At 39.3% G+C, this 18313-nt stretch overlaps 1 protein-coding gene across 1 annotated transcript in view; it reads right to left on the reverse strand.

The window, feature by feature from the left end:
• The window catches only part of wnt10a (wingless-type MMTV integration site family, member 10a), a 31637-nt gene extending 14344 nt beyond the window's left edge, over positions 1-17293 (reverse strand). The window contains exons 1-3 of the mRNA XM_061723980.1: positions 16813-17293; positions 15050-15315; positions 7254-7627 (exon numbers count right to left, since the gene is read on the reverse strand). Of these exons, the coding sequence (XP_061579964.1) occupies positions 7254-7627; positions 15050-15315; positions 16813-16874 (702 nt within the window). The 5' untranslated portion in view covers positions 16875-17293. The remainder of the gene's footprint in view (positions 1-7253; positions 7628-15049; positions 15316-16812) is intronic.
• Positions 17294-18313: the final 1020 nt, after the last annotated feature.

Below are 18313 nucleotides of genomic sequence, written 5' to 3' on the forward strand. Positions count from 1 at the left end.
CAGTAGACAGAAGCAACTATAAAACAACCCCAGACAGAGATCAAATACAACATGTTGCTGGCAGACTGGGAGGGGAGGCTGCACAACACAGTTGACCAGGGAAAAACACATGCAGACTACTGTGCATTTTAGAGGAGATGTTAATTTGTTTTGTTTTTTAAAAAGGGCCTTTTTGCTTTTACTAGAGAACTGAAAGGTAGGAAATTACCAGAATCCTCAGATGGAATTTAACCATACAAACTTTCTGTATCTGTATGTGTTGCGGTGTGTGTGTATATGTGGTCCTAAAAATGTGAAACTGCATTATGTGTCAGTGATTTTCTGTTCTCCTCAGTTCATTAAAGGTAATGAGGCATTTCTATTCCTGCATGCACTTGCCTGTTGCAGCCATGTCGTAACAGATTTTGTGATCCAGAACTGGAGCGTGACAAAGGTAAAGTCAAAATGTACATTGATTTTGTCAACATGTAAAGGTAGGGTTGAGTCAGTACTCACTCAGTAGTGGTGAAGGGAGTGGGATGACCACCACTAAATAGGAACTTCTGTGGGATGACTAAGACTTTTTTTCTTTTTTTTTGGGGGGGGGGGGGTGGTCTCTTGTGTTTCTTAGCCCATGACTTCTTTTGCAACTGAAAAAATGTTCTTTCATTGTGTTCCTTTGAAGTGAAACTAATGTATCACCTTGGAGTGGTGACTTCACTTTTTCTTTTCTTTTTTTTTAATCTCAGTGCTATTCTACATTAACAACAAACAATGCTATCTGCAACATGAAACATAAACTGCACAGAAATATCATAGTAATATGTTTGCCATGTGGAAGTAAAGAAGCTGAGTGATGTCACTGCCAATAATAACCGGGTTTTCTTCACAAGTAAAATGTATGTCATGCTCCCGGTTTTGTTTGGTGCTTTGAATCTAATCACTGGCCAATCCTTGTGTCATCACAACTAACCACATTTGGGAAAATCCTAATCTAACGTCTGCGTGTCCCACAATCGACCCCTCTCACAGATAAACAGCCGACTAGTCCGTTTGCTGCCGTCTGTCTTTAAGTTCAAAGAAAAGCTACTGAAGCGTCTTAAAGCTGAGCAGAAAGCCGAGTCGATATCAAAGCACACAAACAAATCCCACTGCAACACATTAAACCCAGACATCACTTTAAACAAATCAAACGCATTGCTTCAAAAGAACAGCTAAGTGTATGCAGGCAAATACACACGGTAGCACAATGATATGCAATTACTAGGCAAATGCATAACTCCAGTATACAGCTATAATACATTAGAATGTGTGTTTGCGTCTGTGTGTACAGCATTTACTGTTAATTGCACACAGTGTCCACAGCTCTCATTTAGAAACTCTAAAAAAAATGTTATTACCCACATAAGCTCTTCCACCTGTTGGGCTTTTGCTATTTACTTCTGTGCACACTATGTGTATGAGTGTGCAGAAGTGGAACAGGCAGAAATATATCGGTATAGAGTTGGCTGCAGTTGATATATAAACCGACATTCATAATTACCAGTCTCTGAACTTTGGACAGTTTTAAGAACTGGTTTGCTTTTCTATATACACAGAACTATATACATTAGTAGTAGTCAAGTACCTGCTCCACATTCTGCCCTTGTCCGTGCTCACGATGACTGGCATATGCAAATACTGACTAGTATTTGTGAAGGATGTACGCACACTGTGGGAGTGTGATCCATAAATGTTAGGGGGTGATTGTAAATCATTAAAATTTGTTTCTCCACTGTTACTTCCAAATCACTTCCATGTTGAGGCGCAGGTTTTTATTTTTCCTTTATGAATCAAGCAGACGAGGCGATGGTAGTTCTGACATTTAAATGTGGCAGCAGTGTAAATGTAATGTTCTATAGCAGGGGACACCAATCCTGGTCCTCGAGGGCCGGTGTCCTGCATGTTTTACATGTTTCGCTGCTTCATTTTACCGTGATAAAAGTGACTGTGTCGTTAAGAGAATTGTGCAGACCTCAATGACAAGCTGATGACGATGATTAATTAGAATCAGTTGTGTTAAAGCAGAGAAAACTCTAAAACATGCAGGACACCGGCCCTCGAGGGCCAGGATTGGTGACCCCTGTTCTATAGTGTTGTCGTTGAAAGTAATTACAATATTACTATTTTTGACTTGCAATTTGTTACACGAGTTTTGTATTGCTTTTTGATTTATTTCTTAGCTGCGGACGAGGCATTCCATTATGCTACAGGGTTGTTTACTTCAAGTAATTGTGCTTCCAGTAGAGGGCGCTGTAATACGGTATAATGACTGTGCACGTCCATACGCTAACAACAACTTACTGTAATAGGCAAAGTGGGAGCTCATCACTGGCGGGTGTTCGCTGCTGTGTGGAAAACAGGCCCAAAGGGGGAAACACAATGTCGGTCAACAGCCGTTGCTCCGGGCAACAGCTGGCCCTTCCCATGGATCTCCCTGCTTTTGTGTGTCTAGACATGTACTAAGGGCTGGATTGGGATAGATGTTTAGCCTGTTTAACCCTTTCATATCAACCACTGAAATACATGAACAGGAAATAACTTATATAAATAATCAATAGTAATAACAACAATAATGTTGCAAAACTGATCAGTCTACTTGCTTTGTGTCCTGACCTAATGGGCCACAATGGTGGAAGCCAGTTACAGTGGTCATATGAGCATTTTTTGGTTATGCTTTAGCGTATCCCCTTCCCTGCTGGTATAGTAGGCCTACATGCTGAAAATGAACTCCATACCAGTATGTAGGACTTGCTGCTTACTGCATTGTATGTGCAGTACGCAGTATGGCGATGTGGAAACCACAAGGCCACAAGAGTCTTCTCCATGGAAGTGATTCTTGACTTTGGCGTCCATCCTTTGTTAATTCATGTTTGTTAGTTTCTTCCCTACTATCTTATTAGAGATGTGAATTAATAATGGTAGATACAATGTTTTGCCTCGTCACAATCCTGCCCTTTGTCCCTTACATAATTGTCTCTTGCATCTAGCCCAGCACAGTTTTAGCAACACTTTAGAACGAGTTTTCTTGGCTGTTGGCTCGTGAAAAACAAAGAAATGGCACTAGTTCTGAACCAGGAATGGCCTGCTTCAGTAGAAAAGGGGTGGCCAACATTATGCTATACTTGTGCCTCAAACTGCTGCACAATCCTAATCGTATAGGGAGTCAGGGCAAATGTGTAAATATTTACTAGTGCATTTGTCAATCACAGAGTGACTTCACATATTTATTTATACAGATGAAAAAAAGTGGAATTGGATAGTTCACTTCCTGAAAAAACAGCAAGCCATGTGTCCTTACTCCCGAGAGATCAGGGGAGTAACGCCTTGATGGCAAAGTGTAATTACCAGAAGACACTTGCCAGTAACACAGCAGGCTGTTGCATAGCCAGCACTGTCACCACCTGCCTAATGAACAGACAGGATTCAACAGAACCTCAACGTGGCTCCTCACTCTGCAACATGAACCAAAGCCAAGCATTTGTTTTCCTGATGTTTTATTGTTTTAAAACTGTTTACTATCGCTACTGAACAGTAGTGTGCGTGGCGGGTCCTGTGCATATTAACAATATGATGTAGGCCAGAGTTCAGAATATGAACTCAGAACAGTTAAAATAGGAAAGGTAATGTTGCATACAGTATATAGAATGTATATATCAATACACTGGCAACATCATTTTCTGCATACATTTCTTTCTTCCATGTTCTGGTGGCAAGAACAGGAGAGAAGAGGGCAAGAGGAGAGGGAAGGAAGGGCGAATCTCCTTCTACTTTCCGCCCTGTCGTTTGAAGTCTAAAATCTTTTGCAGGGTTTTAAACATCTGTTTCCAAACTGCCAGCAGTCACTAATTAGGGCTAAAAACAAGACGGGACGTCGTGAGAACCCTGGGGTGGGCATGAGGCAACATGCACACCCGCGAAAAAACCACCGCATTCCTCTGCTTAAAGACTACTTCTCTGAAGGGGGTGAGCAGGGGAGGGGAGGGGCACAGGCTGGAGGGAGGTGAAGCGGTGCTGGCGGGAGGAAAGACATTCGGGACGGGTGGGCGTTCCTTTGAGGCCCCACCTGTCAGTGTTTTCTGTTTGATACGGGGCGAGTGTATGCGCATGTATGTGTGTGTTGCGTGGTCTTAACAGGGCTTTTTTTGTACGTTTTTCTTACCCTCGAGGGCATCAGATGTGGGGTTTCTGGGTTTTCTTTGTTTGTTTTACAGTAGCAGCTCTGTACTGACTTACAACGTTGTCCTTCATCTCTCTCTTTTTTCTCTGACCGAAACTCAACTCCCGTCCCCCCCTCCTTTTTTGTTGTTGTTTGTACTCCACTCTTTGATTTTTGTCTTTTTTCTTTCACCTTTTTTCCTGGCCACAGATTGCAACTACATGTCACAATCAGTGAAGCAGTACGTTACAGGCTGGGCCGCAGGCCCGGACCGCAGTCTGGACATCAGGCTCCGCTGGTGCATGTGTGACATTATGCCAAAAATATATTTTATTAAAATCCTTCTCAGTGGAAAAAAACATGTCTTCAAGCCCATTTTTGTCATTCAGACAAGGTAATCACTGCCACCACTAACTCCTGCTCTCTAACTAAAGGTTTGGAGACATTTTCACTTATCAGATTTGCAGTATCTGATAGTTGTTTCTGAAGTTGGTTGTGAAAGTGTTTAGCTTTAAAAGCTGCCAAGGTCATCAGAGGCCATCAGGTTTGTGTCTGAAATGCCCTGAGTTCTCTGTGTCACTGGGGTCAAGTCTTCTTCATATAACTAATCTTTATGAGTCAATGTTTTTACTTCTATGAATGTATTGCATGTGATGCTAGACATTTACAGAGAGCCAATCCTTGGGCTTTCTATATATCCTTCTGCACATATAAAACTGCGATCCAAAAGGAGCCTAAGATCTTTTTGACACATGTCATTACATGATGTATTTCACTCTTCTTCTCAAGATGAGAGGCATTTTCTTTAATTACATTTATCAGGATTTGCTGCTGCAAGAAGACGTGCAAAGACAAAACAGGATCATACCTGGAATTCACTGGCTTTGAGGTATAGTATAAGTCAGTGTGTTGCCTCTTGAAGCCTGTGCTCTAGACAGTTACTTAGAAGCAACATAGAAGTGCACATTCCTGACCAGAATCTTACTCACTTCATCTAAACAAAAGAGTATTTCCTTGGCTTTATAATTCACTATTACTCATGCCATGTCAGCCCCCACCCGTGTTTACTCCCATCTCCACAGGACTGATTGGAACTTATGTCAGTGCTTTGTGTGAACCACTATTCCTACCGCAGCAGCAATGGCAGATAGGCCAGCTGTTGTTGCATTCAGTGACAAGCTCCACATTTGTGTTTTGTCTGCATAATCAAGGAAACCAGAAGTAAACTGATAAAAAGATAAAAGCCCAAATTACTCAAGAGGAAGCAGGGAACAATGAGCAATTTATGGTTGCTTCTTGTCTCTGTGCCACCACAGTGGTAGACACTGCCAAGGCTTATCACTGTCATTTACATCTTTCCCTTACACTGCCCAAGGCAAAATCTACTAAACTAGCCAATAAATAAATAAATAACAACATTGAAATGATACCAAGAGAGTTTCTACCATATACTATGTTTCTATAAACATTCTTTTAAATATTGTGTGAAACCATAAATTAGAAACTAGCTGATATGAGCTATGTTTTACTACCATTCCTGTCTGCACATATAGCTGAAATCGTACTACTGCTGCACAGATACTTAACTTTTATGTCCTCCCTCACAACTTGATCTGACACTCCGCTAGATGAGCACAGCAGTGATAACACATATTGTGATTTCTAACCTTTCTCTCTGTCTTCATGGCTTGTAAGTGCTTAAAGTCTTCTAAAAAAAGAGGAAATTATAGCAAACAAAAGAACTGTTAAGAGAACTGGTAAACATTGAATACAAACTTGAAATAGCTCAGCCACTTCTAATAGTTGAATAATCATTCCACTAACTCAGTGGATTCCAAACTTTCTCTGATGGGCCCCTCTTTTGTTAATAATAAAAATTTTGTGGGAGGCTGGACATAAGGCTCTGCTGTTTCATGCGTGACATTGTGCAGAAAATATATTTTATTAAAATCTTTCTCAGTGTCTTCAGCCCATTTTCAGAAAAGGTTATTATTGTTGTCAGTGTAATTATGTTCAGTGTAAAAATTTTTTATTTCTCTTTCTATTTTTCTTTTTTACTGTGTAACAATTTTCAACATTGCTGCCAATAAATCCTTCAAAAAATGCCTCTCTGTGCGAGTTGTGTTTACACACATGAACAACTCCCTGTCAAAGAAGCCCCATCAAAAACCTGTCCATTATGCTCAAAGCCGATTCTCTTGGGCTCTAACTAACTAATCAGCTGTGGCCTATATAGTAAATAATCTGACACTAATAAAAATATGAAAGAAAAACTTTTATGTTTAAATAGTACACATTTGCATTGTCTCAAAATAAAATATAAACCATCCATCCATGCACCTTCGTAGCACATTTTCTAAATGTCTTGCCAATGAATTCTATAACTTAGAATTTTTTAGCTTGACAGTTGACCAGTTTTTATTCTTTCATTTCTTACTGCCAGATGGATAACTATTCTCTTCATTTTGATAAACCTACTCTCATCAGGTTTGTTTACGTGCGATACAGCGATAGGTAGAGGCGGGGTGTGTGTGTGTGTTTGTGTGTGTGTGTGTGTGTGTGTGTGTGTGTGTGTGTGTGTGTGTGTGTGTGTGTGTGTGTGTGTGTGTGTGTGTGTGTGTGTGTGTGTGTGTGTATACATATATATTTCATGCAAGATTACTCTCTCCTCTTTTTGTAATTATTTTGGTGCAGTCAAAATTCACCTATGTAATTATGCCCGGCCTAGTGAGTTCAGAGGCTTGGAATAATGGAAAGGTATGATAAAATATAACATTCTTTAAGAAATTTTCTCTTTCATTATTGTGGCATTTTACAAAATGAAATAATTTTGGTAATCCTGATTGACCTGAAACAGGAGACGTTTAGTCTGATTTAACTTCAGACAGCGAGACAAAAAATGTTATGTGACTTTTTACACAGTGTATGTAAACTTCTGGTTTCAACTGTACTAGAGGTGAAGTTAACAGTAACTCAAAGAAAATAGTCTCTGAATTAAGATACATTTTAAAAGCACTAAAAATGTACAAGAAGAGCAGCTGAATACTGTATTTTAGTCATAGTTAAAAATACTCACCTGCCTCCCAACTCTGTTATTATGGAGCCTCATACGAGCATGGATGTCTTTGTAGGTCTCTCGGGCATCCAAGAAGTCCCGTGAGAACTTCTCTCCAAATTCTACATCGGGGCTGCAGCCACCCCACTCCCAGGAGTCCTGGGGGCCCGGCAGATCGGCAGGAAAGTGCTCCATGACACCGTGAACCATACCCTTCCCTCTGTGGATGGCCTCCAGTTGCAAGCGGTGCAGTTTGTTGCGGAAGGCTTCCTCGTCCCCGCGGCGATTCTCGTCGCAGCCGCATGCTTTCAGTTTCCCCATGGAGCAAGCGTTAGCCACTGCATGGACCACGCCAGCTGCTGCAATAGCATACGCAAAGGCACTTTCTCTGAAACCTGTAGGTACAAATGAGAGTGTAGTATTGATGTTATATGGGTTAACATAAAAAGTACATTTTTATTGGAAGTGTCAGAAGTAGGAAACTGGATAAGGAAAATGAAGACTAGAATTTGTGACAACACGAGTTTTGATTGGAAATTCTATATCATATTTTCATCTTACATGGCTCGTGGCTAAAGTTTTTCTGCTATGTCGAAAATCACAAGAGCATCGGAGGAAAACGAGGGCTGCATGATATTAGGAAAACTTACAATGCAGTATTATTGTCAAATACAGAAGTAAATATATGTGGTATAAAAAAACACCTCAGTCTAGGATGTTAATGTATATTTGAAAATGTGCACATGGGAACATCTGCTTTGTTGGTAATGAATCAACTTATTGCGTGGGAATACAGTCTTTTTCCTGAGAGTTTCATGTGCACAAATCCAAACTTCAATGCCATTCTCACTTCTGGGCCATTTTGTCATAATTTTTGTCTTGCGATATGAATCAATCACACTGAAAATGCACTAATGATCACCTACAGTGACTGTTTGTTAATTATTGGGGAAAGCTGCTCTTGGAAGAGATGTTGATACAAATTTTAATTCATTACAGAACGTCTTTTAGAACTGTAAGCTAATCCATTCTCTTAAACCCCAAACATGATTAGTATCTGGAGGTTACACGATACAGAACTCAGTGCAGTGTTCTTCCTGTATGTTTTTCTTGAAAAAAAGGTGGATTCTCTTGACAGAGGGCTGTTGTCTGCACATGCAGATGCATTCACACCCACCACCTGACATTATGGAGCAGCTCTGCATTTGTGGTGTCATGGTTCATTGCTGAATCCCCACAAGGAAACAGTCCTGAGTCTCGCTGGACATTCTTGGATGTCCTGAGGACTTCTCCACGGCAGTTGCTCCTCCATATTAAATGATATTTTGAATTAAGCAGATGATGGCTGTATTTCTTTAGTGGTAACCATCTCTAACACCAGAACACGACTCCTTCTTAATGGCCTTCCTTTTGTATCAGTCAGTTTGTTGCATTAATTACTCAGACTAATCAAGTGATTTCAGCTTACTTATACATTAACTGTGCTGATCATGTATATATATATATATATATATATATATATATATATATATATATATATATATATATATATATATATATATATATATATATATATACATATATATGCCTGTTAAGGTTTTCACAATATTCTTAAGTACATTTGTCCATTTTACTTGACAATGTAGAAGCGATGTGAATCATTGCACAACAAAAAATTATTAAACACAACGTTTGTATCAATGCCAGTTCTTTTGATTGTGACTGTATGAAGCAATGCTTCATGGATTGTTTTCAAGAAACCGTTGTTGGCATTAAAAGTGTTTCTCTGTAATATGTGGAATACAAAAAACCCGCAGGCATAAAACACCAGTACATATCTGTCAGAGCCAATGAGGTAAAGTGAGAAGATTTACCAAGTTAAAAGAGGACCAAATATTAGCTTTTCCTGATGACAAAATGTGTGTTAAAACTTACAAAACAAGAAGAAACACCTGGAACACAAGCAATTAGCTGTTCCAAACACTTACGTAGTTGTTCTCCCTAGACCAGCTGAACATGAACAGAACCTCACTACTCCCACCTGAGGACACAGGGGACTCACACACTGTGACTAAACAAGGGCCGTGTCTCCTTCTGTCTGTCCTTCTCCTCATATACCAGACCTTCAGCTGTGCACCTCGCTGCACATCGTGACATATGAGTGAGCAGAAGATAGATAGAGCGTTCCAGAATTTGATTTAACTCACTCTATCTTATATGGATCTTATCTTCTTGACGATACCAGTCAACACTGACTTATCTCTCTGGCTTAGTGGTGGCAGCACTTCAATTCTTTCACTTTTTTTTCATCTCAAAAAAGTTGTGATGAAAACTCACCAACAACTCTACATATGTTTAGCTTAGAGTGGCTGATTATGCCGTACTGTGGCTTTTACCTTGTAATCACTTCAAATTGGTTCAGACAGATTACAGCAAGAGGAAAAGGTACTCAAACAAGTGTGTGCATGTAATCTAAACATATAATGTGTAACTGACTTTGCTTTTAGGCTATGCACGTGTCCTTCTCCTTTATACCAAGTCTAACCTGCTTGCAGCACATGTAATGATGACCACATCTTGAGCTCAACTGGACCGTAACATTGTAAGAATAATCTTATAGTTTCCTTACACAAATACAGGCACCAAAACACAACCACCCCATCGCAGCTGATACATTTCTGTGTCAGAGATATCCATGTCCAATTGTGAAATCTGTGAATACTGAACGATGAAGTGGAACAGAAGCACTTGCCCTCATACCCTCTCTGGTGTTTGTTGTTAGATCTCAGCGTTTTGCCCTTGAAGGTGCCCTCAGGTTCTGTTAAAGCACCCCCACTAGCAGCCACTTACTGGTTTAGAAAACAGTTCGGATTAGAATGGAAACTTGTAAAGAAAACATGAAAAGAAACCACTCAGGAGTTTATAGTACAGTGCTTGAAGGGGAAATGATTCAGGCTGCTTGTTGGAGTCAAATAAAACTCTATTAACTGGAGCTGCCTCTTTTAGCACTGTTTGAGGTCATACACATGTTTATAAAAGTGGTTCTTTTTTATCCTCTTTTTGTGAGATATGCTGTAATGTTTGACGCAGTTGCTGCCATGCTGAACTTGTTTGTTCTACATACCTAATGCTGAATACAAACAGTCAGATGCAGCACAATAAAATGTAATTAAGAGATTCATGCATTAAGCAAGAGACAGCACACTTTATCTGGGCTTGAGACCTGCACAATGACACAGGTTTTTGCAGGGTTTTGCTGCTAAGAGCAACTCCAACACCCCTTATTTTATATTAATATGAATTTTTCTGCAAATAGTTGTTGTTTTTTCATTATTTTTATGGGTCAATAGGCACCCAAAAAAATAAGAGAAAATAATACAGTAAAATATGAGCATGTATTGTGTTCATTATGTCTTCAGATTGATAGCTTTGTGGTTTTCTTTTGTTCAGACAAGGATCCGAGTTCTTACCTTCAAACTTTTCTGACAGTTTCGGCAGAACTTCCGCCTTCTTAAGGAAAAGTTTGAAGGTAAGAACTCGGATCCTTGTCTGAACAAAAGAAAACCACAAAGCTAAAATATGAGCAATCTATTGATCAGGTTCTGTGGCAGGGAGACTGTGTTTATTGTAAGTGATGACTCCAATTTTCTGCAAGTTCAGTCGGTTGTAAATGAGGCAAAATTAAATGAAAACATTTCTATAGGTTCTCTGTTTTAAATTAACTAAATCAAGATGTTTTTATCACCAAATATTGTATTTGACGCTTTAATGCATTGCAATAGTGGACAGCTCTTCAGAAGCTGTTTTTGATTTTGATTTTTTAGTTCCACCTCAGTGAATCATTCCACATTCTATCAGTACACTAGTAACTTGCTCATAATATGAGTATATAAAAAAGAGAGTATACATTTGTTGAGTGTTACACAAAACCAGTCTTATAATCTTCTAATTATACAAAAGGCAGACGCTGATGTTGTGTTGAGTAGTTGAATATCGTCATCACTACGAGTTACCTGAGATGTTGCAAATAAATCATATTTACAGCAGTGTTCTTCAGCAACAGTTTGAGCCAAGCAGTCCTTCCACGTGCAAAATTACTATATATATATATATATATATATATATATATATATTTTAGTGCTGTCAAGCAATAAAAAAATTCAGAGATTATTGAATTAAGATCTTTAATTAATTAATCTAATTAGTCTCTTTTTTAATCTCACCTAAAAATTGCTGAGAAAAGCCCTCAACATGAGGTGTTTTCCTTTTAAATTCAATACATTATTGTGGCAGATCAAAAGATTGATATATAACAACAGAAAAAAGTGATTTTATAAAGTTTTTTTTTTTTTAACAGACTTGAACAGATGCAGTTTTAGCCATTTACATCCACTTGGCAAGAACATTAACCAGCCTCTCTGTCACAGACGTGCCCATGCGCGGGCTGCTCTGTAGTGTTGCTGTGGCTTAATAAATAGCTAACATCGTTGCTGCTAATGTTAGCTGTGGCTGGGCTCGCAACCGGTTGCTTTGCGTTTATGTGGCTAAACTTTAGCTGCTTCGGTGGTGAGCAAAGTCCTTACCACAAAGAACACATATCTCTCTACCTTTATCAATGGTGCCATCGGGACATTTTAGAAATGTAAATTCCCCATTCACTGGGCCGACAACTTTCACATGTTCCTCCATTTTCACTTTTCTACTCAGCGTTCCTCCCCCCAGGCCTCTCCAGCTACAATGGGAGTCTACCAGTGTAGCTAAACACACTCAAACACAGTCACAGCCAATCAATGTCCCCTTCAAGGTGTGACTGACTATTGTTTTCCACCCACAACTCAAGCACAAGAAGCCCACTGCACAAATACTAATTTCATAATAAAGGCAACTCGCAAACATCCATCCATTTTCTATCTATCCTTTGCAGGTCACGGGGGTCTGCTGGAGCCTCTACTTTCAGGTGAGAGGGTACACCTGGGACAGGTCGCTAATCCATTCCAGGGCCACAGAAAACCAGACACACTCACACCTACGGGCAATTCATAATCATCAGTTAACCTACTACGCTTGTTTTTGGACCCGGAGGGAACCCACGCAAGCATCGGGAGAACATGCAAACTCCACACAGAAAGACCCCTGCCGGGCCAGGGAGTCGAACCGGGGACCTGCTTGCTGTGAGGCAACAGTGCTAACCACCAAGCCACTATGCTGCCCACTTGCAAACAGAAAAAGTAAAGTTAAAGATTGAAAAATAGATTAAGCGATTAAAAAATACAACACGCTAAACATGCCTGTAATTAATTAATCGCAATTAACGCGCTAATTTGACACCCCTAATATATATATATATATATATATATATATATATATATGTATATATATATATATATATATATATATATATATATATATATATATATATATATATATATATTTATATATATATATATATATATATACATATATATTAGATTATTTTGAGAAACAAACAAACTATTTGAAAAACTGTTTATATAATTTGACTCACTAACTCCCACACCCCTCTGTTCTCCCCAACTCCACCCCACCACCTTGACCTGCACAAGGTGGAAGAGGAGAGATTGCACTTAGGCACATCCTCCCTACATAGAAAGCCTGTTTTAGCTCTTGCCCTGCTCTGCTCTGGGCTCAGCGACGCAGGCCCCCGGAAGGCTGGGAACAAATCAATCTAACAAATAATTCACTGGCTGCGGCACGCCCGGCTGAACTGATGGCAGAGGAAGTGGCAAAATGAATTAAAGATTCAAAGGAGACTGTCACTTTGTGTTACAGAAACCGACTAAACAGGTTTATGCTTTTGCCGCCGAGAGTTGGGAAAGTGCTGAGAGCAAATTCACAAGTACTTGCACTGGCAAGGGAAGTAAAAGCTTTAGGAGCAGCCCAGCGTCCGAGAAAGAGAGGGAGAGCGACAGACAGAAAGAGAGGGCCCAATTCTCCTGTTTCTGTCTATCCATAGGCTCCTCTTTAGCCTAGTTTTTAATTCAAGCTGAGTAAGAAGTTATCAAACTTCCAGCAAAGAGATCTGAGAAGAGACCGAGCAGAATCTAATCAACTAAAATCAGACAACCAGAACAAACATCCAGTTGACGGCAGATTCAAAAACTATAGATATGGAAAAAGTTAAAGGACAATATTTTAACAAGCAAGGTTCCAAAGAACTGCTCACATATTCAAAAACCAATGATAAACTTGTCAGAAAATACTAGTCTGGCATTCAAACCTTGTATGATAACATGTTATTTTTCCATGCTCAGTTACAATAAAAATTCTCCCCACTTTTGTCTGATCCACGTCTGTAAACATGCTTCACCAAAAGTGCTACCGCTCTGCAGTAGCTGAGCATGCCTGCACTGTGTCAACGTGCATCTACTTTTTAGCTTCTGTGGAGGGGAATGTATTAACATGCAACAGATGAATCATCTGATTTAAAAGGTTGTTTATGTCAGTGGTTGGGAGTTTCTGCACCCTAGGCAAACCAGGGATGCCAGACAACCAGCAACTGAATCTACTAATAATGACAAACAGCCCTTCAATGAGTCACTGAGGAGTGAAAGTAAAACCAGAGGTGTGTGTCCATATGCTGTAGCGATACTCTCTCTATATATATATATTTTTTTTTTTTTGTGAGTATTTCTAGACTGACAGGATAAAGTCCTTAACTAAGGCTGCAGAAGTTTTCACACAGAATTGAACATAAAATCTATTTCGGCAACACAATCTGACTTAACTTTATTTAATCATCTTTATAGCAGAATCGATAAAGTTATGTGCCTCTATTTGAAAGAAGATTCCCCTTAATGTAAGATGTGTTTTTCACACACCTTACGGCTTTTGCTACAGAGGATAAAGTTATATTAACTGATGCTGAGGCATTAAACTAATTATATAGATGAATAAGGCCTCAAGTCTAATTTCTTAAAATTTTTACCAACTACTTATATTCTAGGTATGACTTCGACATGAAGTTGTCATCATAATTATTTTTTGTGAACTTTCTTACTACACTCCACACAACTGAAACGGAACTTCAAACTCAAACTTAAACCACACTATGGATTGAAGTGTCCATCCAGGTGCTTTGGCTAATGATAAATAAATGCCTTTTTTCAGTCAATAACCTGACATGAGACCATCTGCAGCTTTCTCTAAAGATCTTCTTTCATCCTTTGTAGCTGATGTGCAAAGCTCCAGGCACAACAAAGCGTCCGAGAAAACCAATCTGCCTGAGGTTTGGTAATCTGGAGGTGACTAACTGCTTTTGAAGTTGCCTGCTCTATTGTACGCTTTATTGAGAAGCTACAGTAAGGCAAGTTAGAAAGGAAATACCTAGCTAGTGGTGATTAGTGATAACCCACTGTACCATTTGGAGAGATAATGTAGATAAATTGAGAAAAAAGTGGAAAATTGACTCTTTTCATTGCTGTGTACAATGAATAATATTATATGAACTCTTTTGTATCTGTGTGCCTCATAATCCCTCTAAGCCTGTCCTTTCAAGATGCTTCATTGATATGTGTTTGAGGAGGAAACCACAGTCATTTTGAAAACCAAATTTTTGCCAGACAACCTGTGATGAGATTTCCCTTCTAAAGCCTCAAACAATCTCATTTAGGTTTTTAGATTCTGTCTTTGATCAGCTCTTTTATTAACTGCAATTCATAACATTTTTTAAATATTCCTATATCACTTCACCCAACACCACTGATTTTGTGCCACGAAGGGGAGGAGCGCATTAGCTGGAAGAAAGGAAGAAACTGAAAGCCAGTCCCAACAAAACTGACCTCTTTTAAAAACGATGCTGTCGTAGGGTATTTTGTTTCTGGTCTCGAGGCTTGAGCAGTTCCAGCGGTGCCCTCTGAACTGGTGCTGACACTCATGGATGGCAATCTGGATTCCCTGGATTGCTGAGGCTGTCACATCCGGATTACGCATGCACACCTCGAGCTGGCGCCGTGTCAAGCCTGGCAGTGTCAGACACACTGTGTTGGCATTCAAGATTGGTTCTACATTTGGGAGCTTCAGGCCCAGAATTTCGTTGGATTCCACCCTGCATGGAAGACACTGGTCAGGTTATGGGCAGGATGAAGACAGCTGAACATTTTTCCCTATTCAACTTATAGGACTATTACACTTACACATGTGCCGGTGCCCCAGAGGTGTGACCCCAACGTTTTAATTCCCACAGAAACAAGAACATGCCCCAAACGGATGGCCTTTATTGTGGCAAGCTCCAGTAAAACCTAAGAAATCCACTCATACTGTGGATTAACGCTTGTAAAACTATCTCCAGATGCGGGTGGTTTCAGAAGGAGGTGCGCTCTCAGATCTGCAACCATGCTTTTTTGTTTTATAGATTGATTCAATTTACAGTCCTGTAAAGTTAAAACAAAAAAAATATATATCTAAGGTGGTAAGGTTTTTTCAAAACATGCATATCATAATGCAGGCTTAATTTCTAATGGTTTGTATTATTTTTGGCATGATACTCATTGATATTCTGTTATGACACATACGGACACACACACACACACACACACACACACACACACACACAAAACAAAGCTGTTCATGTGCCTTGTAACGTCACAAGAGGAAATAATTAAGCACATATTTTTTTATAAGCAAACAGGTGTGTCTGTTCTGTTTCTGTTGCAGATCAATCATGCAGATGGCAGTAATTGAGCTGACAGCGGCCTCTGAGCTCTGTTTTACTTCAGAGAGGAACAGTAACAGCAGTAACAAGGAAAACACAGCCTGTACTGATGATGGCATGAGAGCTGAAAGGTGTCCTGCTTTTCTTTTCATTGTCATTACATGTAAAACACAGGTTATGTGCCTCAAGCGCGCCCTGATACACACACATCGCCAGGTGTGAGGAAGAGTGTGCAGTTACTCCTACACACACACACACACACACACACACACACACACACACACACACACACACACACACACACACACACACACACACACACACACACACACACACACACAGGCACGCACCAGCTACCCTGTACATTACTTCTGTCTGCAACAATGTTCTACAACACTGTATATTCTGCAAGCAGAAATAGTTTACAAACTACCTAGCGCTCTCGGTATGACTGCAACTAGCATTTATTTGGTAAACATTTTATGAAGTAAATACAGCCTGTCATGTATGTTGAATGAGTATTTAGAGTTGTATCTGTTGTGTTTCCTGCTCAGAACTGCTGGACTTGCAGTGGATAGATTTTTTTTTTTTTTTTTTTTTTTTTTTTTGCAGTTTTATACTTTATCTTTACTATCCTTTTTTCACTTAAAGTCCATTAATAGATTTTGGGGCTTATTCATCATTTACATACAAGATACTTTCACGTTAAAGTTAATAACTTTTCATTTACCATGCCTTATTGTTGACTATCACCCTGCTGAAACGTAAGTAATTGTAAAACAAAACACGTAACTGGTTAAATAAAGTTAGAGACCAAGATACTCTTGACATGTATTGAATGAACACAGCTGAACTTTATTAAGAACTCGCATATTCTTCGTTTCAACTCACCTTTTATCCAAGAGACAGATAACCACAAAGACGCATGTCAACCTGAGGACTGAGTGCTCCATTTTTGTGCCTCGTGATAGAAATGAGAGTTTTAAAAAACAAAAGTTGCAGAGATTAATGCAGACCTTTCCAATATTCTGCCGTTAAATTTGGGCGATAAAAAATAATAAATTAGTTTAAAAATATATATGAATAAGAAGAAAGAAAAAGTGGTCGGTCAGGTCGTGGTAAGCGCAGGGCTTGACAGCTCACACAGCCAGAGTCCAGATGTGCCAACAGCTGCGCGACACTCATTCAAAAAAAAGTTTCACAAACCTCCCAACTTAGAGGCTGAGAGGTGGTTGTTATAAGTTTGAGGAAAAGTCCACGTTATCCCTCTCAGATACATCCGCACGCATCCCGGTATCTCCAAGCGGTGAGGGTTTTGCATTGATATAACATCCGACAGAGAGGGCTGCACCTATAGACGTCCTAAAGTAACTCCGCTTGAGTAGTGATGATCCTGAGCGCTCTTAGTCCTCTAAACTCCTGCTCTTAGCTCTGCCAGCCCACTTTTTTTGCGTCACTCAGGGAGTAGGAGCGCTGCGGATGGAGGTCAATTGCCTCGTTAAAGCAGGATAAAGATCCGTCAAGATAAGGACAGCAGAAACATTTAGCCTGTGTTCTCCTTGAAGTGAAACAGCTATTATTACTGAAGAAGGGATGGTGATGGTGGTGATGAAGAGAACAGGAAAAAAAAAACGTTCTTTACTCATCGAGTTCAAGATTACATCTTTTGTTCAAGTGAAAATCAAACAAGCATGTTGAGGATCTTCTAAGTTGTAACAGGTAGCAACACTCTGAAGGTTATGATGCGTCTTCATCACAAGAGGAAGGTGCAAAAGCACACTGCAAAAACTCAACATCTTAACAAGAATATTTGTCTTATTTCTAGTTAAAATGTCTAATTTTTAGTCAAAAAAATATCATTCCACTTGACATTCCACAACAAGACTCATCACTGGAAAAAACAACGAATTTCACCTGTTTCAAGTAGATTTTCACTTAAAATAAGTAGAAAAATCTGCCAATGGAACAAGATTTTTTTGCTTGTAATGAGAAGATAAATCTTGTCCCACTGGCAGATTTTTCTACTTATTTCAAGTGAAAATTTACTTGAAACAGGTGGAAATTGTCAAATAACAAGTTATTATTCTGGTAATGACTCTTGTTTTCTTTGACTAAAAATGAGACATTTTAACTAGAAATAAGACAAATATTCCTGGTAACATTTTGAGTTTTTGCAGTGTATTACTGTATATCAACTGGATTAATGTATATTTAGTTTAAACCACATTGTTCATCTACTGATAAAACTGCGTGCATTGACATGTTTTGTGTCTCCTGATAAAATGAAGAGCTTTAATTGATTTTAATTGATTTGAAAATCTCATAAACTCATATTTTACTTCCAATAAAACACAAACAACATATCACTTGTTGAAACTTAGCTCATTTTAAA

Source organism: Cololabis saira, chromosome 6, assembly GCF_033807715.1.
Source record: "Cololabis saira isolate AMF1-May2022 chromosome 6, fColSai1.1, whole genome shotgun sequence".
Classification (NCBI taxonomy): domain Eukaryota; kingdom Metazoa; phylum Chordata; class Actinopteri; order Beloniformes; family Belonidae; genus Cololabis; species Cololabis saira.